This window comes from Pseudophryne corroboree, chromosome 12, assembly GCF_028390025.1.
Source record: "Pseudophryne corroboree isolate aPseCor3 chromosome 12, aPseCor3.hap2, whole genome shotgun sequence".
NCBI lineage: Eukaryota > Metazoa > Chordata > Amphibia > Anura > Myobatrachidae > Pseudophryne > Pseudophryne corroboree.
In genome coordinates, this window is record NC_086455.1 from 86,344,817 (window position 1) to 86,370,038 (window position 25,222).

The 25,222-nt window shown below is 42.7% G+C and overlaps 1 protein-coding gene and 1 pseudogene across 16 annotated transcripts in view; both read left to right on the plus strand.

The window, feature by feature from the left end:
- Nucleotides 1-25,222, plus strand: part of LOC134980775 (protein SIX6OS1-like) — a 987,982-nt gene that overhangs the window by 722,169 nt on the left and 240,591 nt on the right. For all 16 annotated transcript variants that reach the window (XM_063947742.1, XM_063947731.1, XM_063947730.1 and 13 more), the window contains 2 exons: nt 5,223-5,296; nt 6,712-6,764. In XM_063947742.1, coding sequence (XP_063803812.1) covers nt 5,223-5,296; nt 6,712-6,764 — 127 coding nt within the window. The remainder of the gene's footprint in view (nt 1-5,222; nt 5,297-6,711; nt 6,765-25,222) is intronic.
- LOC134981796 (5S ribosomal RNA) lies at nt 4,431-4,548 on the plus strand (annotated as a pseudogene).

The window sequence follows — 25,222 nt, forward strand, 5'->3', positions numbered from 1 at the left end:
GCACGCTAGTTAATGGGCATCTGATTGCCCCAGGCAACCAATTAGATTATGTTTAGGCGCATATAGCTGATTCGCCGATACCCATCATTTTTGGGTCAGATTTGGCTAATTGAGGATTTCCAACATTTTGGATTTTGCTGATCCCCTGACCCAGGCATCTGGAGACTGGGTAATTGCCCTGATGCTCCCCTGATGTTTGGCCACCTTTAGTGCATCACGAGTTGATTCCCTGTGTATCACACACAATGACAGTGTGGCGACAAAAAAATAAGGCCAGCTCCAGCCAAACTGCCCCCTGGTTTCTTGCAGCATCAGAAAGGTGCCAGGAGAATGCAGACAGCCACAGTAGATGGGATGCAGGTAAAATACCGGCTGTTGGCATCCCGGCGTTCAGGAGACCGACAGTCTGTGAAATATCGCTGGACACAATCCAGACCTCCGCAGGGAATTCCCACTCGGTTGGTGCTGTCAGTATGCCAGACAGAAAAAGGTTACCAATGGTATCTGGGGCGCTAGATTCACTGGTCGTGCTTAGCTGGATTGTAAGCTGAACACGCGACTCTTAAAGAGAAATAAAAATGTACACATAGCATAATACTGTATCACTAATTTTTAGTGATGTTAACACAATAAAGTTGGACTCGTACCCAAGGATGGATAAAAGATGCTTTGATGTGAAGTCAATCACTGTTATATCTGATCCCCCGTTTGCTGCTCACATTTCACCCAAACGGTCCAGATCCTCCCAGATACACTCAAAGTGGATGCATATATGGGAAGAAAAGCTCCATATAGTGTGATAAAGTAAAATAAATATATCGAATAAAATGGATATTATAAAGACTCTCACCATCCAGTAAAAGTTTTAAGGCACAAAATGGGTCTCTTGAATATAGAACAATGTTCGCTGTCAATGGCTTTAAATCCTCATCATCCTGAGAGTTAGGGTTCTCCCCGATATGTTCCCCGAAGATATATAAGGAAAAAAGGGCTCCAAATAGTAGAACACCATTTATTTAAAACACAAATGAAAAAGCATGAACATGGGCTGGTAATGGACTCTCACCATACAAAAGACGCGTTTCGATAACTAGCTGTTATCTTTCTCAAGACACCTTGAGAAAGATAACAGCTAGTTATCGAAACGCGCTGGTGGAGAGGTACTGGGCGGTGATTGGAACGACTTACCTGCTTGTTTGACGACGATTCCTGGGGACGCCTGGCCATCTTCTGTTAACTTGCCTTTGAAACATCTTTTGTATGGTGAGAGTCCATTACCAGCCCATGTTCATGCTTTTTAATTTGTGTTTTAAATAAATGGTGTTATACTATTTGGAGCCCTTTTTTCCTTATATATCTTCGGGGAACATATCGGGGAGAACCCTAACTCTCAGGATGATGAGGATTTAAAGCCATTGACAGCGAACATTGTTCTATATTCAAGAGACCCATTTTGTGCCTTAAAACTTTTACTGGATGGTGAGAGTCTTTATAATATCCATTTTATTCGATATATTTATTTTACGTTATCACACTATATGGAGCTTTTCTTCCCATATATGCATCCACTTTGAGTGTATCTGGGAGGATCTGGACCGTTTGGGTGAAATGTGAGCAGCAAACGGGGGATCAGATATAACAGTGATTGACTTCACATCAAAGCATCTTTTATCCATCCTTGGGTACGAGTCCAACTTTATTGTGTTAACATCACTAAAAATTAGTGATACAGTATTATGCTATGTGTACATTTTTATTTCTCTTTAAGAGTCGCGTGTTCAGCTTACAATCCAGCTAAGCTCGACCAGTGAATCTTGCGCCCCAGATACCATTGGTAACCTTTTTCTGTCTTGTAGGTGCAAAGTGTGAGTGACACTCTTTTACCTTGGGGACAAGGGCAGCTATAGGCGCACGCTATTCATCACCAGCTTCTTTTCTATTGCTGTCAATATGCCGACAGCCATCATCCCATCTGTCGGTAAAACATACCGATTCCGTGCAGACATTTCAGCATTATGATGTATGTCACAGAGAGGAGTCAGGATCAGGCAGCCACAGCCTCAGTACAGGAGACTAAGAGGAAATGAAGTGGATAGGAGGACTATGGTAAATAAACTGGAATGGTTAAAGAGAACATGGGAAGGGGTTTTTGATATGTAAAAAATCATTGGGAGTGTGTGCTTTGGATACAATAAGGTTCATTTACATTTATTTTGATATCTTTCAAATTAATCTAAACAATAGTAAGCCAGTTTCTAACAGACTGGGCCATATCGATGACAGAACAGCAGGTGCCCCCGCCCACTGGTCTTAAGGTGCAGTGTGCATGTGGGACCAAACAATGTCAGGTTACCCATGCTCAGAAGGGGCCCCAACTGATGAATGATGCAGTAAATCCAGTTAAGCCAGGAAACTCAGCACTGCTCAGCTATCCAGGCAATTTTTTTTCTTAGAGAATATTTTTCTGAACTATTTATTATCACCACATTGAACAGGGATACTTTTCGAAAAATATACCCCTAACAGATTACTGTTTGTATTGTTTCTTCTGCCACTTGTCAGTTAAGCACAAACAGAGTTGCTTATATTATTGTCTATATTCTTGATAATAATATGACAGTATTTAATCTCTGTTAGCAAGAAGAAAGAAGACTTCTTTGTGGGCGCACTCTTGGTATAAATAGTTACAATATGAAGATAAATAAATTAAAACTTAACTTTTAATAAAGACGCTTAAGAGATAATTCTCCTACAACACATGGACATAACGTACATATAACACAACAATGATTAAAAAGGCGATTGACGGTGGGACTAAATATTGTCCGAAGTATCAAATCCCTAGTAGTTAGGAGAGCCACGGTGGTGAGAAGCCCCGTAAACAATATTAATATTGTGGGGACCAGATATAAACTGTATTAGCAACGCGAAGAGTTAGTAGGATCGATGGGTGGGGAGGTACCTGGAGTCACAAAGATCAGATGCAAGAGAAAGTTTGATTCTGCTTTCAATGTTAGACTGGAGTAGTTCCTAGGTTTTCAACCTACTGCACGAGTCTTCCCGGGTAGTCATCCACCATGTACTAACCCGGCCCTCTACTGTTTAGCTTCCAAGATCAGACGAGATTGGTCACGAGCAGTGAGGTATGATAGTAGGTTATGCGTGTTTACATGCGTCCGGCTCCCGAATCATTGATGAGAGTTCGGAAGACGCCGTCACCTGCTGGAGTCAGAAAGACGCTTTTCACCCGTAAAAAACATTTGTTACAGCCGAAACGGGTCCTCCGACTCCAGCAGGCGACGGTGGATCCGGCGGTCAGGAGCCCAGGACATCCAGCGGCAACTGCAATAGCGGTAACATTAATCCCCCATACCCAGAACGGAGTGAGTATGTTAAACACTTCATAGCAGCAGTAGTGGGACGGTGAGATTTCTCCCGCCCTGCAAGCTCACAAAAAAAACACCAGTCTCCACTTCCAATATACTATTTCGTTCCCTCTCTTTCGGAAGGGTGATACTGTGTCTTTATATATTTTCTGTGTAGTGGTCAATTTGCACTTCAGTAGTATCACACATGTGGCAAATTACCCTATGTTGATATATACCCTTGCACTCAGAAGGATCACTAGTCCGATGCTCTGATGGGCAGGCATGTGCATTAAGCCTTACACTAATTGACTCACCTATGTACACTGTTTGTCACACTCGAATCAGTAACCTAGTCCTGGCTGATACAACCAGCACAACTAGATTGATCAGATGACAGATCAGCGTGTATGAATAGTAAGTTAAAATGCACTTTCTGTCAGCCACAGGTGTAGGACAACATCTTTTATGTGTGTTTATTCACTCATTGATTTATTCCTATGACTCAGTTGTGTGGAATGAGCCATTACTGTGAAGACAGGCTCACTCTTAATTAATGAAAAGTGCATGTTCTTTATTTTTGCTGTGTGAGTCTAACTTTGTCAGCAACCCTTAGATGCTAATAGCAACTCTTAGATGCTACTAATATATATGGGCCCACTGATTCATTGTTTTGCTCTAAAAACTTGCTCTTTGATAACATTCTGTTACAAAACCTTGCTTTGCTGAGTCTGTCAATTTTTGGATACTTTATCCTATACATAAGGGCAACAATTGTTACCAACAGGTTTTATTAGCACTACAGGCCGATCTGGACATATTAAATTCTTATATTTACGTTGTTATATAGGAACAGGGGCGCTACCTTAGGAGCATACCTACTTTTCCTATTCAGGACTCTCATTGGTGATTTGGGGGACGTCCTCCCATGGCAGTTTTCCAACTGGTGGGACATCTGGTCGCCATCTAACACCAAAAGCAGATCCTCCTTTTCTCTACTCTTTGATTACTTCCTTCTGAACTCTCATCAATGATTCAGGAGACGGACGCATGTAAACATGCATAACTTACTATCATACCTCACTGCTCGTGCCCAATCTCGTCCGATCTTGGAAGCTAAACAGTAGAGGACCGGGTCAGTACCTGGTTGGTGACTACCCGGGAAGACTCGGTGCAGTAGGTTGAAAACCTAGGAACTACTCCAGTCTAACATTGAAAGCAGAATCAAACTTTCTCTTGCATCTGATCTTTGTGACTCCAGGTATCCCACCACCCATCGGTCCTACTAACTCTTAGCATTGCTAATACACAGTTTATATCTGGTCCCCACAATATTAATATTGTTTACGGGGCTTCTCACCGCCGGGGATCTCCCAACTACTAGGGATTTGATACTTCGGACAATATTTAGTCCCATCGCCAATCCCCTTTTTAATCATTGTTTTGTTATATGTACCTTATGTCCATGTGTTGTAGGAGAATTATCACTTAAGCGGATATATTAAAAGTTAAGTTTTCATTTCTTTATCTTCATATTGTAATTATTTATACCAAGAGTGCACCCCCAAAGAAGTCTTCTTTCTTCTTCTTGCTAACAGGTGTACAGTAAGTAATTACTGACTTCAGGGTGCACCACCAGTCCAAATCAACATGGCACTCTGCCAAGATATCTAAGGTACACTGGTATTAGTATCATTTTTAGCTATCATTTACCTGTGCGGAATCAAATCCAGTCCTTCAGTAGTATTTAATCTCTGCCTGTTCTTACTTTTTTTGGTTGTCTAATATTCAGCAATGTCCAAGAATTAATACAAATACAAATGTATGAAAAAGTGTAATGCTACTTTATTTTCTTAGGCGACATCAATTTATGATAGAAATAAAGACCACGGTCCAGCAACACCCAATTTATACCCTCAACTTCAGTTAAGGTAATAGTAATAAGCATTTAACATATTTTATTGGAAAAAAAAATTGAGTAAAAAAATATTATTTATAAAGGTACCACAAATTCTTAATCTCTGAGCACTTGGCGTACAGATTCATGAATACAACATAGTATTTTTTATATAGTGCCACCATATTACACAATGCTGTACAAACTATCGGGCAAATGTATTATCCTTCGTTATGGGAGAGAAGTTGTATCAGTGCACGTTATGTGCACTGATACCGCTACTACCCCATGTATGACACTATTGGGGCGGGCTCAGTGACTATATGCCCTTGTCCATCAGCTATCTAAAAGATAGCATGCTGCTGACCGTGTTGATATCGACAGCTGCAGATGACATTGCCCTATCTCCACAGGAGGGACAGAGCTGTCCCTAGCTGTAGAGACATCCAGACTCCTGGCTGCGCAGGAGATCTCGTGTGATTTGTAAGATCTTGTTCATGCACAGTGGAGCCAGGTGGGCTGGGAGACAAAGCGCATCAGCACTGAGCTGAGGTGCTGTGTGCTCTGCGGGGATCGTCGAAGGTGGGAGTTTACTTTACACTCCCTCACGTCAGCAGACAAGATGTTAGTAGATCTTGTCGGAGTGTCTTCCTGCTTCGCCTCGGTAATGAGGCAAAGTAGGAAGTGTTGTAGCTGCACGATCCATGCCGCTATAAAACATTTACCCCTATATTTGTTATGTGCATTAGTCCCTGCCTCATTACAGCTTACAACCTAAATTCCCTAACAAACAAGCACACAGACACACAGTAACATCTATTTTTAGCATGGAGCCAATGAACTAGCCAAGTATAGAATTTAGTTTGAAAGAGTATGATAACGTAAGCTGAAGTGTTCCATAATAGGGGAGTAGTGCAGGTGAAGTATTGGAGGAAGGCGTAAGATGATATTGTAACAGTGGATAGGCATACTGTAAGTCAGAGAAATGGCAAAGAGTAAAAGCTGGCATCTATTCAAAGGCAAAACCAGAGATGTATGAAGGTAAAGTATTAGTGAGAGCTTTGTAGGTGTCATTGAACAGCTTTAGTTGAATAAGGCATTTGCAGAGTGGAGCAGCAAATGAGGAGTGGCAGTAGAGGAAGACTGATCTAGCCACATCATTCAAGATGAACGGTAGAAGGGAAAGGCTATGAGGGGAAACACCAGTAAGTAGAAGGATAGTAATCAAGGAAAGAGATAATGAGAGATTGAGTCATGGTCTTGGTAACTTCATAGAGGAGGATGGGGCACAGTTTGGCAATAAGAAAAGGTGACAAGACTGTTAGACAAACTGGCTTTGAGGCATAATGTTGAGGGCGGAGTCAATGATGTCACCAAATCAGCTGGATGTTCTCAATTGGTTATTCATATTGATATATGCACATTTATATATAATATTATATACTACAGGTTGGTTCTTCCTGAAAAGCAAACACATCCAAAACTGGATGCCAAAGAAACAGGTAACATATCACATTGTACCTTAGTTATCTAGTGCTTCGTACTGTAGGTATATTTTAGCTTATTAATAACTAGTTCCTTTTATCTATCTGTTAATGTTCTTGAATAAATACAGCATACAAACATGAGAAATATAAAACACACCCCCTTTCGACTTTGTAACAATACATACAGGTTGAGTATCCCATATCCAAATATTCCGAAATACGGAATATTCCGAAATACGGACTTTTTTGAGTGGGAGTGAGATAGTGAAACCATTGTTTTTGATGGCTCAATGTACACAAACTTTGTTTAATACACAAAGTTATTAAAAATATTGTGTTGAGTGACCTTCAGGCTGTGCGTATAAGGTGTATATGAAACATAAATGAATTGTGTGTATGTACACACACTTTGTTTAATGCACAAAGTTATTAAAAATATTGTCTAAAATTACCCTCAGGCTGTGTGTATAAGGTGTATATGATACATAAATGTATTCTGTGCTTAGACTTAGGTCCCATTACCATGATATCTCATTATGGTATGCAATTATTCCAAAATACGGAAAAATCCAATATCCAAAATACTTCTGGTCCCAAGCATTTTGGATAAAGGATACTCAACCTGTATTAGGACAAAACTAACAATGAGCTCGTATTGACCAAATTCTTCCGTTTGATAACTCTAATCTCATATGACAAATAACACATAATGAACCAATATAAGCCAATCTGAAGAAGCTATATTTGAATATGTAAGTACACAGTAGGATGCAGTTGCTTGTAGAATCACTGTTAGAAGATATAACTTAAAGTAATTCCTTTCTATGTGAGTTTACCTGCCTCTTTCATTGTATTTGAGGAATTGTGTCCAACTCCTACTAATGCTGCTTCAGTTCATGAATGAGGATATTTGTTTATGCACAGATCTGTTGAACTATCTCCACAGCATCTGGAGTTGAGATCAACACTTTGACTTTTACATTCTAAAGCCTCATTTTTTTTCTCGGGTATACAGATGTAGATTTGCTAGTGTATTTGTCCTCTTGAATGATCCAATGTCTTAACATTTTCCTTAGAATATTCTGGAATAAATACCAAATTACTGTGAGGTGTCTTGTGTCTGCAGAACAACCAAAAAAAAACCATCACATTCTGGCACCGTGATTTATGGTTGGTAATAGGTTCTTATGGTAATATGGTGTTAGGTTTTTGCCAAGCATGACATTAGGTATCAAAACCATGCAATTTCACGTTGATCTTTGGGAGGACATTTTTCCTGAAGTCTTCTGTTTTGTTCAGTTGCAACTTTGCTATCCTAAGTTTTACTGCAAAGTTTAATATAATGAAGGGGCTTTCTCCTGCATACATGAATGCCATATATGGGTATTTATCTGATGGAAAAGTGGTGACTTTTTAAAAAAAAATCTGTATGTAATAGAGAAAAGTTACACAACTGGGCAAGAAAATACATACAGTATAGATACTGTATAGAAAACAAACTAATCTATAGAAGTCTTTTCAGGAATCATAAGATTTCATAGTAATTTGACAGAAAACTGCAGGCATATGTATGAAGACATAACTCTGCTGGAATTTTATATATTTTATAATCACAAAAACAAGCATTGGGAAAGGGAGAAACTAAGATAGGAGTGAGATGGGGAGACACTGGTTGAGAGAGTACTGTATAAATATCTTGTATTGGTCTTGTGGGGCCCAGGAGAAAGTAACTGTGAAGTTGATACCAAGGATCCCAGATTTTTGCAAATTTATCAGCTTTGTCATGGAGCAGGCTGGTTATATACTCCATAGAAGGTACCGCCATTAGCATGCTGGATGGCCTTAACCTGTGCTTGGCGGCCCCCAGCATGCGAGTGATAGCCATTGCAGTTTTACTATTTTAGCAAAACTGCAACTGAAGCTGAATAAGACCCAGAGCAAGGTTAACAGTGGGTCCTTTGGGATTGTAACACCAAGAAGCTGGGTACAAAGATAAAAAACCAAGGGCCCAAATCAAGGTTGATTGCAAAAGCAAAATCTTCCTCTAATGAGCTTAACCATGTGCACTGCAGATGTGGGTGGGTTGTATTGTTTCTGTGCAGGGTTAATACTGGCTGCTTTATTTTTACACTGCAATTTAGATTTTAGGTTTGAACACACCCCATCCAAATCTAACTCTCTCTGCACATGTTATATCTGCCCCTCCTGCAGTGCACATGGTTTTGCCCATTAGAGGAAGATTTTGCTTTTGCGATCAACCTTGAATTAGGCCCCAAGTCCCATAAATGTGAAGTAAAAGGGCAGTTTCACCAAAGTATGTGCCCTTCATACCACAACTCCTCCAGCACAGATTGGAAATTTGAGGGTAGATTTCATGGAGCTACAGATGTGTCCTCATACAACTAGGCTCAATACGCTATGTGACACAAGACACAAGTGAGCCGCCAGGTAACATGTAACTCTCCAGGCATAATTTTCCACGCATTTTTACCTGAATTAGTTGCAATAGAATTTGTTTTGGAAAACAGCCATGGCCACTGCATCTTAACACTTTGTATACAGATTCAAACTCGGTCGCACACAGATATACTGTACTAGTGTCACATATCGAATTAAGCAGCACTGTCTCCTGGTGTGCATTGTGTCTAAGACAGGTTAAAATTCTCAAAAAATACTCCTAGGTCTATCAGGGTCACACGAGACCTGGTTTGCCAAGAGGGTTTTTTGTCACAACTGCAGCAATAATGTATGAAGACACATCTGTAGGTTACAGCGAATGTAGATTTTATAAGAATTTCCCCATTGGCTTTATTAATTGAAGACTTGGAAATCGTCTGACGAATGATCGCCCAGCCCCTTCTGGCCTATTCAGACCCCAAGATCTGTCAGGACCGACTGATTTTGTGGATCCGTTTACCTTGGACCAACCAAAGGTGTAGGTGCTGGAGTATGGTGAAAACAGGGGGAATGAAGATAGTTTTGTTTCATATATTTATTAATAGATAACAGTTACAATAAGGAGTTAAATGACAATCATAAGTCATCATATATAAACTGACATACTGCAATGAATGGCATAAAGATAAGCAGGTTCAGTATTGAAGATGCATTGAAGAAATGTTCATATGAATAAGATAAAACGTGCCTGAAGATTAATGAAGAATTGTCCAATATAAAGCAATGATTGGTGCCAAACTGTAAGAAGTGTTAACTGGATATTGTAGACATAGATGAATAACTGTGAAGACTTGTTACCAATGCTAAATGGCTGAACTGAAGAACTGTGTAGAGCTGTCTTTGAATGATGCAAAAATGAAGATACAATTTTGAAAGGAATACAGGTTGAGTATCCCATATCCAAATATTCCGAAATACGGAATATTCCGAAATACGGACTTTTTTGAGTGAGAGTGAGATAGTGAAACCTTTGTTTTTTGATGGCTCAATGTACACAAACTTTGTTTAATACACAAAGTTATTAAAAATATTGTATTAAATGACCTTCAGGCTGTGTGTATAAGGTGTATATGAAACATAAATGAATTGTGTGAATGTAGAGACACTTTATTTAATGCACAAAGTTATTAAAAATATTAGCTAAAATTACCTTCAGGCTGTGTGTATAAGGTGTATATGTAACATAAATGCATTCTGTGCTTAGATTTAGGTAACATCACCATGATATCTCATTATGGTATGCAATTATTCCAAAATACGGAAAAATCCGATATCCAAAATACCTCTGGTCCCAAGCATTTTGGATAAGGGATACTCAACCTGTACTTGCTGGTTGTGAAGATAATACTCGTAACACAGTGAAAAGCTGCAGTAGACGACAATGGTGAGGAATGGGTTAAGCTGAGAGCTGAGTAAACAAGGACCAGGATTAAGTAGAAACTTCCACAGGCTGTGTAATTGAAGCAGGCAGTCACTGAACAGGGTAACCTCTCACAGGACTCCGGAAATCCACTTGGAGAGCGATTAACTGACAGCACAGCAGGGAGCTGGTGGATCTCTTGCGGAGAAGGCTGCAGGCAGACCTCTGGGAGTGGAGGCGATACCAGGACCACTGGAATCACACACAAAGAGCTAGGGTACAGAGTAGCTACAACAAAGTACTGGCCAAGAGTGAAATAATCCCAGCCTACTTATAAGGCAGCACAAGCACGGGATTGGCTGACACTTATCCACAGGTGCTCACAGGTGCTGCATTTGGTCTCCAACATGGCCACCTCCTGAACTACAGAGACACAGAGTTCCCCGCACTCCCGACTCCCAGAACCTGCATCACCTCTGCCACCAACCACGCCGCGCCCCCCACATGGCTGCACAGCACCTAAAGCAACCGGCAATGGACAGACCCCAGAACCCGCAGCGGTGAGTGATCGGCTCGTGACAGTACCCCCCCTTTAAGGGTGGACTCTGGACACCTTTGAACATTGTCAGGATTCTTGGAGTGAATTTTAGGAGGTTTGGGCAGGGCAGCACTAAACTTACTGAGGATCAAATTTTTCGGCAGAGATATATGAAAAGCGTTAGGAATTTAAAAGAAGGTGGCAATTTAACTTTGTATGCTACAGGATTGAGTACCTTTTCTATGGGAAATGGACCAAGAAACTTGGGAGCAAACTTCTTAGAAGGAACTTTGAACTTTTGATTGCGAGTAGAAATCCAAACTTGGTCTCCTACCTTGTAGTTAGGTACAGCCTTACGTTTTCTATCTGCGAAAGATTTATAACGAGCAGAAGATTTAATCAACGATTTGCGCACACAACTCCAGATTTTAGACAAACGTTGAAGCACTTGATCTGCTGCTGGGACCTCCTGAGCTGGCAAAGGATGGAACTTTGGCACACGAGGATGATAACCAAAATTTGGAATATAATGGTGTAGACTCTGAAGATGAATGAAAAAGATTATTATGAGCACATTCTGCCAATGGAAGGTAATCTATCCAATAATTCTATGAGGAAGGTATGTATAACCGGAGGAAAGTTTCAAGATCTTGATTTACTCTTTCAGTTTGTGTGTCTGGGGATGATATGCAGAAGAGAAATTCAACTTAATGTTTAATGAAGAACAAAGTGACCTCCAAAACTTGGCTACAACTGTGTTCCAAAATCAGAAACGATCTCATGAGGAAGGCCATGCAATTTAAAGATCTCAGAAATTAATAATCTGGCTAATGAAGGAGTTGATGGTAATCCTGTTAATGGAATAAAATGTGCCATTTTTTGAAAATGGATCCCCTACCATTCAAATGGTATTCTGCACTTTTGATGGAGGAAACTCGATCACGAAATCCATTAAGATATGAGTCCAAGGTCGTTTGGGTATAGATAATGGATGTAACAACCCTGGAGGACAACCTTTTGGATTCTTATGTTGGGCGCATTTAGGGCATGCTGCTATAAACTCATGAACGTCGGCTTTAAGACGTGGCCACCAGTAGGATTGTTGAATAAATTTAATAGTCTTTAGGACCCCAGGATGACCCATGAAAGATGAAGAGTGAGCCCAAGTAAGTAGTCATTTTCGAAGATTTGCAGCAACAAAAGTTTTGCCACTTGGAGAGCGATTGACTGACAGCACAGCAGGGAGCTGGTGGATCTCTTGCGGTGAAGGATGCAGGCAGACCTATAGGACCGGAGGCAATATTAGGACCACTTGTATCACAGAGAAAACCACGGAGAGAGCACAGAGCTAGGGTACAGAGTAGCTACAACAAAGCACTGGCCAAGAGTGAAATAATCCCAGCCTACTTATAGGCAGCACATGCACGGGATTGGCTGACACTTAACCACAGGTGCTCACAGGTGCTACATTTAATCTCCAACATGGCCACCTCCTGAACTACAGACACACAGAGGCGCCTCTGGCCATTTGGTACCCACACTCCCGATTCCCAGAACTTGCATTACCTCTGCCGCCGACCATGCTGCGCTCCCACATGGCCGCACATCACCGCAAGTAACCACGCCATCAACAGACAGACCCCAGAACCCGCAGTGGTGAGTGATCGGCTCGTGACAAGATCCTGCTCCCATGGAAGTTCAAATGGTTCGGCCTCAGGGGAACAGAGTGGGATAAATCCCGATTATTTGGGTGGAGAATATACAAATGTTCAAATGCAATCGGTGTCTGCACTCTGGAGGATTGGCACTGGGTATAAATGAAGCTACAAATCTGTGCATATCTAAACTGCAGAGAAGAGGGCAGGGAATACCAGTAACACACGGAGGTGCAAAGTCACCCAAAAGATCAAGAAACTTAATGATGCCAGAGTTAACTCAAGGAAGCATATAGGCCGGCATACACCCTGGAGAAAGATACAGGTGATTCCATAGCGGAGCAAGGGTTGATGGATAAGATTATTTGCCAAGTTTACTGTGTAGCAGATACCAGGGGCCAAATGTAATAGAATGAGAGTTTCAGAAAGTGAAAGATTTGGTAAGGTCTTTCAGTTTTTTCTTAAAGTGGCAATCATTTACACTGCAAAACCAGGTTTATCTTGCTGTGTAAATGATTGCCACTTTTAAAAAAACTGCAAAACCTTACCAAATCTCTCACTTTTTGAAACTCTCACTCCATTACATTTGGCCCCAGATGTCTAGTGCAAAATGGACGGATGGGACAGCATACATAAAGGCCGGCTTTAGACCCCTAGGTAGCCAGTGCAAGAATCACACCTCCTGGCCATTCACAAGTGAATGTTCAATATCTACTCATTTTTAAAACCTAGCCCAAATGTATTAAGCGTTAACAAGAGATAAAGTGGAGATGGACAAAGAGTGATAAATGACCAACAAACCAGCTACTAACTGTCATTTTTCAAACACAGCCTGTGGCATGGCAGTTAGGAAACTGATTGACTGGTCATTTATCACTCTTTATCCATCTCCACTTTATCTCTTGGTAAGGCTTAATACATTTGGGCCCTAATCTGAATTGTCAAGATAAAATTTGATTATGTTTAGTGGCGCGTTAGTGTCTTTAAAATATAAGGAGACCCAGACAACCACCAGAGATATACTTTTCAAGCCATGCCCCACTATTTCTCTGTGTTTTTCCCTCCTTAAGATGAACAGGGGACGTGGTGTGCAGGCAGACAAGATCAACAGCAAATCATCTGGTCAAGTATGATTTTTGCAGCTACCATATAAATGCTTCAGGCATAAATTAAAGGAGACTATGTGCAGCCCAGACAGGTCTCATTGGACAAATTTACCATCAAAACCATAATTAGGAAGGGATTGAAACATTAATAACCAAGAAAGCTGGTCAAAGACTTCTCCACATCTAAAGCCAAAGCAAATAGAAAACCAGTTTTATTTCTGTAGGGGAGACTGTGTAATGTATTATCCAATTTCTCACAAGCAGGAACAAAACCAACCCAGTCAGGATCAATAAGCAGTGTAAAATACAAGATAAGCCTGTTTTCCAGGACTTTAGCAAATACAGTACTGAAGTTTGAGATCTGATTTCAAAAAGGGAGATGGGTCTATAAGTAGAGCATTTGTTGGGTTCTTGTTAAGGCTTTGGTATAGCAACTATTGTGTCACCAAAGGAGGGCACCAGAACGGAAGAGATGGTTTTGTAATAAGAATTGGGCAAACCATCAGGGCCAGGGGATATGTTACTTTGGAGACACTTTCCAATTTGTTGAATAATGGTGTAGAGGGAGAGGCAGCTGAAAGTTTATATTAAGATTATTAATACAATAGGTATAAAAGGATTTATTAATGATACTATCCGGGTTGTAACTCAGATGACCCTTCTTACTCAAAACAGCAATTATGGTACAAGAGGTTCTGTTGGCATTCAACCGAATAGTCAAAAAGGAGTCCGTCTTTTTGCCTTTTTCAACATCTTTTTGATTGGGACATACCAGAGCCAGCTTTGTTTTAACCCATTGATGGCCTGCAGTTCCCACATAAACTTCTCACAACGCTGAAAATCAAGAGGATTGAGACTGTTTATGTAATTGCTCAAGATGTCATAAGACAGTGGTGACAGAGAAAACCCGTTCCAATTGTTAACATCACATAGTGAATAATGTCCCTACAAATAACCGATTTCTCTTACGTCCTAGAAGATGCTGGGGTCCATTTAGTACCATGGGGTATAGACGGGTCCACTAGGAGCCACTGGCACTTTAAAAGTTTAATAGTGTGGGCTGGCCCCTCCCTCTATGCCACTCCTACCAGACTCCGTTTAGAAAATGTGCCCGGAGGAGCCGGTCACAGCTAGGGGAGCTCCTAGGAGTTTTCTTAGTTTTATTTGTTTTATTAAAGTTTAGAGTTTGTTGTTTTACAGGGAGGTTGCTGGCAAGAGCCTCCCTGCTTCGTGGGACTTAGGGGGGTGAGTTGGAACCAACTTAATGGAGGGGTAATGGTTCTCTAGTACGCTGACAGGACACTGAGCTCCCGAGGGTGATGATCGCAAGGCCACGACGCGACCGCTCACTCCCGCAGCACGGCCGCCACCCCCTAACAGAGCCAGAAGATAGAAGAGTGGTGAGTACAGCACAGGCGTCGCAATTAGCGGGTCACCGGCAGGTATGGCGGCACAAGGGTTGGAGCGCAGCTCTGACAGGCTGTTCTCCTAGAAGGTTCAGCAACATGTAGGCGCTTGAGGGGAATTCTGGGCCAGCACATAACCCTACACTGGTCACGCTAGGGGCTAATTCCGCTGTTAACATTTCAGAATCCTCAGGCCAGTATAAAGAATTAGTGCGGGAAGCCACGCGCCATTACAGGGGGCGGGGCTTCCCCTCAGCAGATCCAGTACTCACCAGTGCCATTTTCTTCCTGAAGATCATTCAGACAGGACGCTGACAGGGAGCACTGCCCTCCACATCACTCCAACAGTACTCTATGGTACCAGGGTGTCATAGGCAGGGGGGGGGGGGGGGGATTGTTATATCAGGACTAACTACCCAATTAAGGATAGTTAGTAAGCGCTGGGCTTTTATCATGATTACTGTGACTCTCTGAAGGTACTCTGGGGGAAACTGTATCTGACATTTTCCTGTGTGAATGTAAGTGTGTATCTCCCACATTACCATGTCTAAGGACTCTGTGTCCTGCACTGCGAGTGTTTATCTTCTCATGAGGAGTCTATTCCATGTACTCAGGTGTCGAAGTCGAAAATATTACACCCACACTCAACACGTGCAAACACCACACAGAGTGGCCTCTGTACGGGTGCGTACTCGCCGTGGGTGCGCATGCCCGCATGCTGCGTACATTGGCTCACAAAGCCCTGAGTATTGGAGCGTGGTATGAGTAAATACGGTGACATACGCATTCGCATAGAAAATCCACAAAGCCATATTCAATATTTTATCTATATAGTGCGTAATTTACACACAGTCTATACACACTTCACCAGCAAGTTACTGTGTGCATTACGGTATAATAAATATCATATTGTCACAAAATAGTAAATCTCTCTTACACACAACTTCAAAGGTGATATTTCCAGGAATACAATACAAACAGTGGGTTAGATGTATTAACCTGTAGAAGGCATAAGGAAGTGATAAACCAGTGATAAAGCAGTGTTAAGTGCAAGGTGATAATGCACCAGCCAATCAGCTCCTAACTGTTAATTTACATATGGGAGCCGATTGGCTGGTGTGTTTATCATCTTGCATTTATCACTGGATTATCACTTCCTTATGCCTTCTTTAGGTTAATACATCTTCCCCAGTGTTTTTTTAAACATATCAGACTGTCTTATTTAAGCAGGCATTGTGACCATGGAATATGGACCTTGGACAGAGGGAATGTGTAAATACTGTTGTTTGATCCAATTGTTTTAGAGTTGTATATTGAGTCAACAGAAACTGGACTGTCATTGTTACACTATAGGTCAGAACAAACAAAAACACAATATAACCTACACAAACACAAGCCAGACCCTTGTTTGCTTAATACCTTTCAAAACCACAAAAAAGCTGACATTACAGACCAGAAATTGATGTATGATATATCAAATGTATAACATTTATATTCTCGTACACATAGTTTAACACATCTAACCCATGGTTTATATATAGGAATACCGAATAGGGGTTCTAGCAACCAGCAGTGTGATACTCACACTCTCAATTACCACATAATGAGTGTGTATATTAAAATTATATTTACAATACTATAAATAGGAATAAAATATATATATTAAAAAATACATATATATACAAAATAATATAAAATATATATTTAAAAAACTAGAAAACCCGGTACATAATATACTGTATGTAGCTCTCTTCTAAAGTGCGGATTTTAAAGTGCAAAAAATCTCCGACTTTCATGATAAATAAAGTCCTTCCCAAACGTCACAGTGCATAGGGAAATATAATAAATGATAACAGGTTTAAGAACAGTTCTCCACTATTAGTAATATGTTATGATTAAGAACAAAATATTTGATACTTAGAGACCCGCCTAGACAGGATTTGATGTCATGATTGATTTTATAATTAAGGGGGGTATATATAGAAGCCCTGTCAAAGCATGTCACTACCCCATGAAGAAGTCTCAAAGACGAAACGCGTTGGGCCTTTCCCTAGAGACCTCCTGCTGAATCGCGTTAAGATTCTTAAACCTTATATACTTTCACTCACAAAAAATATTTTTTGCACTTTAAAATTCGCACTTTAGAAGAGAGCTACATACAGTATATTATGTAGCGGGTTTTCTAGTTTTTTAAATATATATTTTATATTATTTTGTGTGTGTATATATATATATATATATATATATATATATATGTATTTTTTAATATTTATATTTCTCTGACGTCCTAAGTGGATGCTGGGGACTCCGTCAGGACCATGGGGATCAGCGGCTCCGCAGGAGACAGGGCACAAAATTAAAAGTTTGACCACTAGGTGGTGTGCACTGGCTCCTCCCCCTATGACCGTCCTCCAAGCCTCAGTTAGATTTTTGTGCCCGGCCGAGAAGGGTGCAATCTAGGTGGCTCTCCTAAAGAGCTGCTTAGAATAAAAGTTTGCTAGGTTTTTTATTTTCAGTGAGTCCTGCTGGCAACAGGCTCACTGCAACGCGGGACTAAGGGGAGAAGAAGCGAACTCACCTGCGTGCAGGATGGATTGGCTTCTTAGGCTACTAGACACTAGCTCCAGAGGGACGATCACAGGTACAGCCTGGATGGGTCACCGGAGCCGCGCCGACGGCCCCCTTACAGATGCTGAAGAGAGAAGAGGTCCAGAAATCGGCGGCTGAAGACTTCCCAGTCTTCTTAAGGTAGCGCACAGCACTGCAGCTGTGCGCCATTGCTCTCAGCACACTTCACACCGCGGTCACTGAGGGTGCAGGGCGCTGGGGGGGGGCGCCCTGGGCAGCAATGTAATTACCTTTACTGGCTAAAAATACATCACATATAGCCCCTGGGCTATATGGATGTATTTAACCCCTGCCAGGATTACAGAAAAAACCGGGAGAAGAGCCCGCCGTGAAGGGGGCGGGGCCGATCTCCTCAGCACACAGCGCCATTTTTCCCACACAGATCCGCTGGTGGGAAGGCTCCCAGGCTCTCCCCTGCACTGCACTACAGAAACAGGGTTAAAACAGAGAGGGGGGGCATTTTTTGGCGATATTATTATATATTAAGCTGCTATAAGGGAAAACACTTACTATAAGGTTGTCCCTGTATAATTATAGCGCTTTGGTGTGTGCTGGCAAACTCTCCCTCTGTCTCCCCAAAGGGCTAGTGGGGTCCTGTCCTCTATCAGAGCATTCCCTGTGTGTGTGCTGTGTGTCGGTACGTGTGTGTCGACAGGTATGAGGACGATGTTGGTGTGGAGGCGGAGCAATTGCCTGTAATGGGATGTCACCCCCTAGGGAGTCGACACCGGAATGGATGGCTTTATTTATGGAATTACGTGATAGTGTCAACACGCTACAAGGTCGGTTGACGATATGAGACGGCCGGCAAACCAATTAGTACCTGTCCAGGCGTCTCAAACACCGTCAGGGGCTTTAAAACGCCCATTACCTCAGTCGGTCGACAGACACAGACACGGACACTGACTCCAGTGTCGACGGTGAAGAAACAAACGTATTTTCCAGTAGGGCCACACGTTACATAATCACGGCAATGAAGGAGGCGTTACATATTTCTGATACTACAAGTACCACAAAAATGGGTATTATGTGGGGTGTGAAAAAACTACCTGTAGTTTTTCCTGAATCAGATGAATTGATTGAAGTGTGTGATGAAGCGTGGGTTACCCCCGATAGGAAGTTGCTAATTTCAGAGAAGTTATTGGCATTATACCCTTTCCCGCCAGAGGTTAGGGCGCGCTGGGAAACACCCTCTAGGGTAGATAAGGCGCTCACACGCTTATCAAAACAAATGGCGTTATCGTCTCCTGATACGGCCGCCCTCAAAGATCCAGCTGATAGGAGGCTGGAAAATACTCTAAAAAGTATATACACACATACTGATGTTATACTGCGACCAGCAATCGCCCCAGCATGGATGTGCAGTGCTGGGGGGGTTTGGTCGGAATCTCTGACTGGAAATATTGATACCCTGAATAGCGACAATATTTTATTGACTATAGAGCATTTAAAGAATGCATTTTCTTTATATGCGAGATGCACAGAGGGATATTTGCACTCTGGCATCAAGGGTAAGTGCGCTGTCCATTTCTGCCAGAAGAAGTTTATGGACGCGACAGTGGTCAGGTGATGCGGATTCCATGCGGCATATGGAAGTTTGCCGTATAAAGGGGAGGAATTATTTGGGGTCGGTCTATCGGACTTGGTGGCCACGGCAACAGCCGGAAAATCCACCTTTTTTACCTCAGGTCACCTCCCAACAGAAAAAGACACCGTCTTTTCAGCCTCAGTCCTTTCGTTCTCATAGCAAAAGGCCATTCATATCTGCCTGAGGCAAAGGAAAGGGTAAGAGACTGCAGCAAGCAGCTCCTTCCCAGGAGCAGAAGCACTCCCCCGCTTCTGAAAAGTCCTCAGCATGTCGCTGGGGCCTTACAAGCGGACTCAGGTCCGGTGGGGGGGTCGTCTCAAGAATTTCAGCACGCAGTGGGCTCACTCGCAAGTCGACCCCTGGATCCTGCAGGTAGTATCACAGGGGTACAGATTGGAATTCGAGACGTCTCTTCCTCGCAGATTCCTGAAGTCTGCTTTACCAACATCTCCCTCCGACAGGGAGACGGTGTTGGAAGCTATTCACAAGCTGTATTCCCAGCAAGTAATAGTCAAGGTACCCCTACTACAACAAGGAAATGGGTATTATTCCACGCTGTTTGTGGTACCGAAGCCGGACGGCTCGGTGAGACCTATTCTAAGTCTGAAATCTTTTGAACACTTACATACAAAGGTTCAAGTTCAAGATGAAATCACTCAGAGCAGTGATAGCGAATCTGGAAGAAGGGGACTTTATGGTGTCCTTGGACATCAAGGATGCTTACCTCCATGTCCCAATTTGCCCTTCAAACCAAGGGTACCTCAGGTTCGTGGTACAAAACTGTCACTATCAGTTTCAGACGTTGCCGTTTGGATTGTCCACGGCACCCCGGGTCTTTACCAAGGTAATGGCCGAAATGATGATTCTTCTTCGAAGAAAAGGCGTATTAATTATCCCTTACTTGGACGATCTCCTGATAAGGGCAAGATCCAGAGAACAGTTAGAGGCCGGTGTAGCACTAACCCAAGTAGTGCTGCAACAGCACGGGTGGATTCTAAATTTTCCAAAATCCCAGCTGAGCCCGACGACACGTCTGCTGTTCCTAGGGATGATTCTGGACACAGTTCAGAAAAAGGTTTTTCTCCCGGAGGAGAAAGCCAGGGAGTTATCCGAGCTAGTCAGGAACCTCCTAAAACCAGGAAAAGTGTCAGTGCATCAATGCACAAGAGTCCTGTGTAAATGGTGGCTTCTTACGAAGCGATTCCATTCGGCAGATTCCACGCAAGAACCTTTCAGTGGGATCTGCTGGACAAATGGTCCGGATCGCATCTTCAGATGCATCAGCGGATAGCCCCGTCTCCAAGGACAAGGGGGTCTCTTCTGTGGTGGTTGCAGAGTGCTCACCTTTTTGGAGGGCCGCAGATTCGGCATTCAGGACTGGGTCCTGGTGACCACGAATGCCAGCCTGAGAGGCTGGGGAGCAGTCACACAGGGAAGAAATTTCCAGGGAGTGTGGTCAAGCCTGGAGACTTCACTTCACATAAATATACTGGAGCTAAGGGCAATTTACAATGCTCTAAGCCTGGCAAGACCTCTGCTTCAGGGTCAGCCGGTGTTGATCCAGTAGGGCAACACCACGGCAGTCGCCCACGTAAACAGACAGGGCGACACAAGAAGCAGGAGGGCAATGGCAGAAGCTGCAAGGATTTTTCACTGGGCAGAAAATCATGTGATAGCACTGTCAGCAGTGTTCATTCCGGGAGTGGACAACTGGGAAGCAGACTTCCTCAGCAGACACGATCACCACCCGGGAGAGTGGGGACTTCATCCAGAAGTCTTCCACATGATTGTGAACCGTTGGGAAAAACCAAAGGTGGACATGATGGCGTCCCGCCTCAACAAAAAACTGGACAGGTATTGCGCCAGGTCAAGAGACCCTCAGGCAATAGCTGTGGACGCGTTGGTAACACCATGGGTGTACCAGTCAATGTATGTGTTCCCCCCTCTGCCTCTCATACCAAAGGTACTGAGAATTATAAGGCGAAGGGGAGTAAGAACGATACTCGTGGCTCCGGATTTGCCAAGAAAGACTTGGTACCCGGAACTTCAAGAGATGCGCACGGAGGATCCGTGCACTCTACCTCTAGACTTACTGCGGCTGCGTTTGACGGCAGGGCGGTTGAACGCCGGATCCTGAAGGAGAGGGCTCCGACGGAGGAATTTCAACTGGGTCGATTCCTACATTTCCTGCAAACAGGATTGTCTATGGGCCTCAAATTGGGGTCCATTAAGGTTCAAATTTCGGCCCTGTCGATTTTCTTCCAGAAAGAATTGGCTTCAGTTCCTGAAGTCCAAGCTTTTGTCAAAGGAGTACTACATATACAGCCCCGGTTGTGCCTCCAGTGGCACTGTGGGATCTCAATGTAGTTTTGGGATTCCTCAAATCCCATTGGTTTGAGCCACTCAAATCGGTGGATTTGAAATATCTTACATGGAAAGTGACCATGCTACTGGCCCTGGCTTCGGCCAGGAGAGTGTCAGAATTGGCGGCTTTTTCGTACAAAAGCCATATCTGATTTTCCATTGGGACAGGGCAGAACTGCGGACGCGTCCTCAGTTTCTCCCTAAGGTGGTGTCAGCGTTTCAGCTGAACCAACCTATTGTGGTGCCTGCGGCTTCTAGCGACTTGGAGGACTCCAAGTTGTTCGACGTTGTCAGAGCCTTTAAAATATATATATATATTTCAAGGACGGCTGGAGTCAGAAAGTCTGACTCGCTGTTTATACTGTATGCACCCAACAAGCTGGGTGTTCCTGCGTCTAAGCAGACGATTGCTCGTTGGATTTGTAGCACAATTCAACTTGCGCATTCTGTGGCAGGCCTGCCACAGCCAAAATCTGTAAATGCCCACTCCACAAGGAAGGTGGGCTCACCTTGGGCGGCTGCCCGAGGGGTCTCGGCATTACAACGCTGCCGATCAGCTACGTGGTCAGGGGAGAACACGTTTGTAAAATTCTACAAATTTGATACCCTGGCTAAGGAGGACCTGGAGTTCTCTCATTCGGTGCTGCAGAGTCATCCGCACTCTCCCGCCCGTTTGGGAGCTTTGGTATAATCCCCATGGTCCTGACGGAGTCCCCAGCATCCACTTAGGACGTCAGAGAAAATAAGAATTTACTTACCGATAATTCTATTTCTCGTAGTCCGTAGTGGATGCTGGGCGCCCATCCCAAGTGCGGATTGTCTGCAATACTTGTACATAGTTATTGTTACAAAAATCGGGTTATTATTGTTGGAAGCCATCTTTTCAGAGGCTCCTCTGTTATCATGCTGTTAACTGGGTTCAGATCTCAAGTTGTACAGTGTGATTGGTGTGGCTGGTATGAGTCTTACCCGGGATTCAAAATCCTTCCTTATTGTGTACGCTCGTCCGGGCACAGTATCCTAACTGAGGCTTGGAGGAGGGTCATAGGGGGAGGAGCCAGTGCACACCACCTAGTGGTCAAACTTTTAATTTTGTGCCTTGTCTCCTGCGGAGCCGCTGATCCCCATGGTCCTGACGGAGTCCCCAGCATCCACTACGGACTACGAGAAATAGAATTATCGGTAAGTAAATTCTTATTTTTATTCCTTTTTATAGTATTGTAAAATAAAATATCATTCTAATATACACACTCATTATGTGGTAATTGGAGGTGCGAGTATCACACCGCTGGTCGCTAGAACCCCTATTCGGTATTCCTATTTAAATTGTTACAGCAACACACCATTGCTTTTTATTTAGGGAACAGCTGACGCCCAAATAATTGGGAGTGTGTTTTTTCTATATTTCGGGATTGGTAACCTCATAAGTGGCGGGGCAATTCTTTGCAATTACATGGTTAATATATATTTCAGAACTAATTATGAATAGCAGGAAACTATATATATATATATATATATATATATATATATATATATATATATATACATGCATCACAAGGATGGGAATGAATAAATATATCATGTGTGGGATCATATTGCTCAGGGTCATATAAGCAGTAATCCGTGGGTGTGAGGATATTGTCTCATATTGTGGCAATAAGTAATTAGCAATACCGGATTCATGTATGATAATGTGGTGGGTTTAACTGGTATTTGGGCGGGAACTCAGGTGTAAACAATAGTAATCACATCTCAGGACTTAGTCATCGCCCACCGGTTGAGCTGACCAATGACCCCCAGTGCACTGGATATGTCCCACCCCCGGACCAATGGAAGAAGAGCTTACATTTCCCATTGTATTGTGTTTTGGACCATTGTATAAAAGCAAGGCCTCCTGGCCGGCCTCAGTCTAATACTCTGAAGGTCATCTTGCTAATATTGACTGAAGACCGGATCCGGGAGGCGCTGGCGAACAAACGTATGTACTATTGGTTGTAGCTCTTCTCTTGTTATAGTGTTGTATTTCTGTGTATATCCCCTTTTAGTAAATTGTTGTATTTCTGTGTATATCCCCTTTTAGTAAATATTTGTTGCTGAGTTGGACCACAACATAACGTATACAACTGGTGTCGCATTCCATTCTTGTTTGGGTATAGAGGTGTATCCCGCCACACGTGTCGCTGTATAGTGCGCATAGCGTGTCGGTGTGTACACGCAACGTGCATACACATCGCAAGGGTAATTGTTTGCATTCAGCGGCCGCAGCGGCCCAAACCATAGTAGTTTAAGGTATTGCATTTCCCTGTAAGTCAAATGAACTTAACAGTTGTGGGCTCGTCTGTTTCAACACATACTCACGGACTTGCAGGGCTTAACAGACTTTGGTCTACCAACAAAGGGTGGAGACGCGTCTTAAGTAATTTTGTATTGTGTTTAAAACTATCTAATGTTGTTAGACCACGTCTGTTCTGTATAGTCTTAGAGGTGCTGGTGCGAACCAAGGGAAAACAGGGAAAAGCCATTTACTTTCTTTAGTGTGTAATTTTTTGGTGCGAAAAACGCGCACAAAGCATACTGATAGTTTGCATACGCTCACATATTGTTGCCATAGGTTGTAATAAGTCATTATAGATCTGCATAAAATCGGATACACTTATTTGTTATATATTTGATATATTTCTTTAAGGGAGTAATTATAAAAACACAAAACGCAGTTCCGGCCTAAAAGTTTAGTTAAACACTCAAAGGAGGATTACCCTTGTGGGTGACTTTCAGCGAGTGTGAGGAACAACAGTGTATTGTGTAAGTGGGCAGTAGCATTTTGCTCACATTGATCATGATAAGTGTGGTATAGTCAGTTGCGAACGCACATTGTACATGTGGTACGGTACGTGAGGTAAACATACGGGAACACACACGTGGCGCAGGGACGCACATGGTTGCGTGCTTACGAAAGGTTGCGCGAAGTAGCAAGCGCAAGTTTAACCACACAATAGGAATAAATTTAAAGGCGTCATAGAATACATTTATACAGTAGCAAGTAACTATCCGATTTTAAAAGCAAATTATTATAATATTTTGTTTAAAGTGCACTACCTCTGGGACAAGCTATCAATCAAAGGGAGTGATATTTTTCTGTACAGAAAACCTTGTGTATTAGTGTGAGCTGAAAGTAGGTGTGGATGTATTGAACTCTGGAGAAACCGGGATCCCGTGAGAGACGCTGAGTTGGCAGAGGCTTAGCGGCGTGAAAGGGTCGCAACCTTACGTATTAACGAAGTAGGCACATACTACAACGTGTAGAGGAGCGTAATAGATTGTGAAGTAGGCACGTACTACAACGTGCAGAGTATTGAGGAAGTAGGCACGTA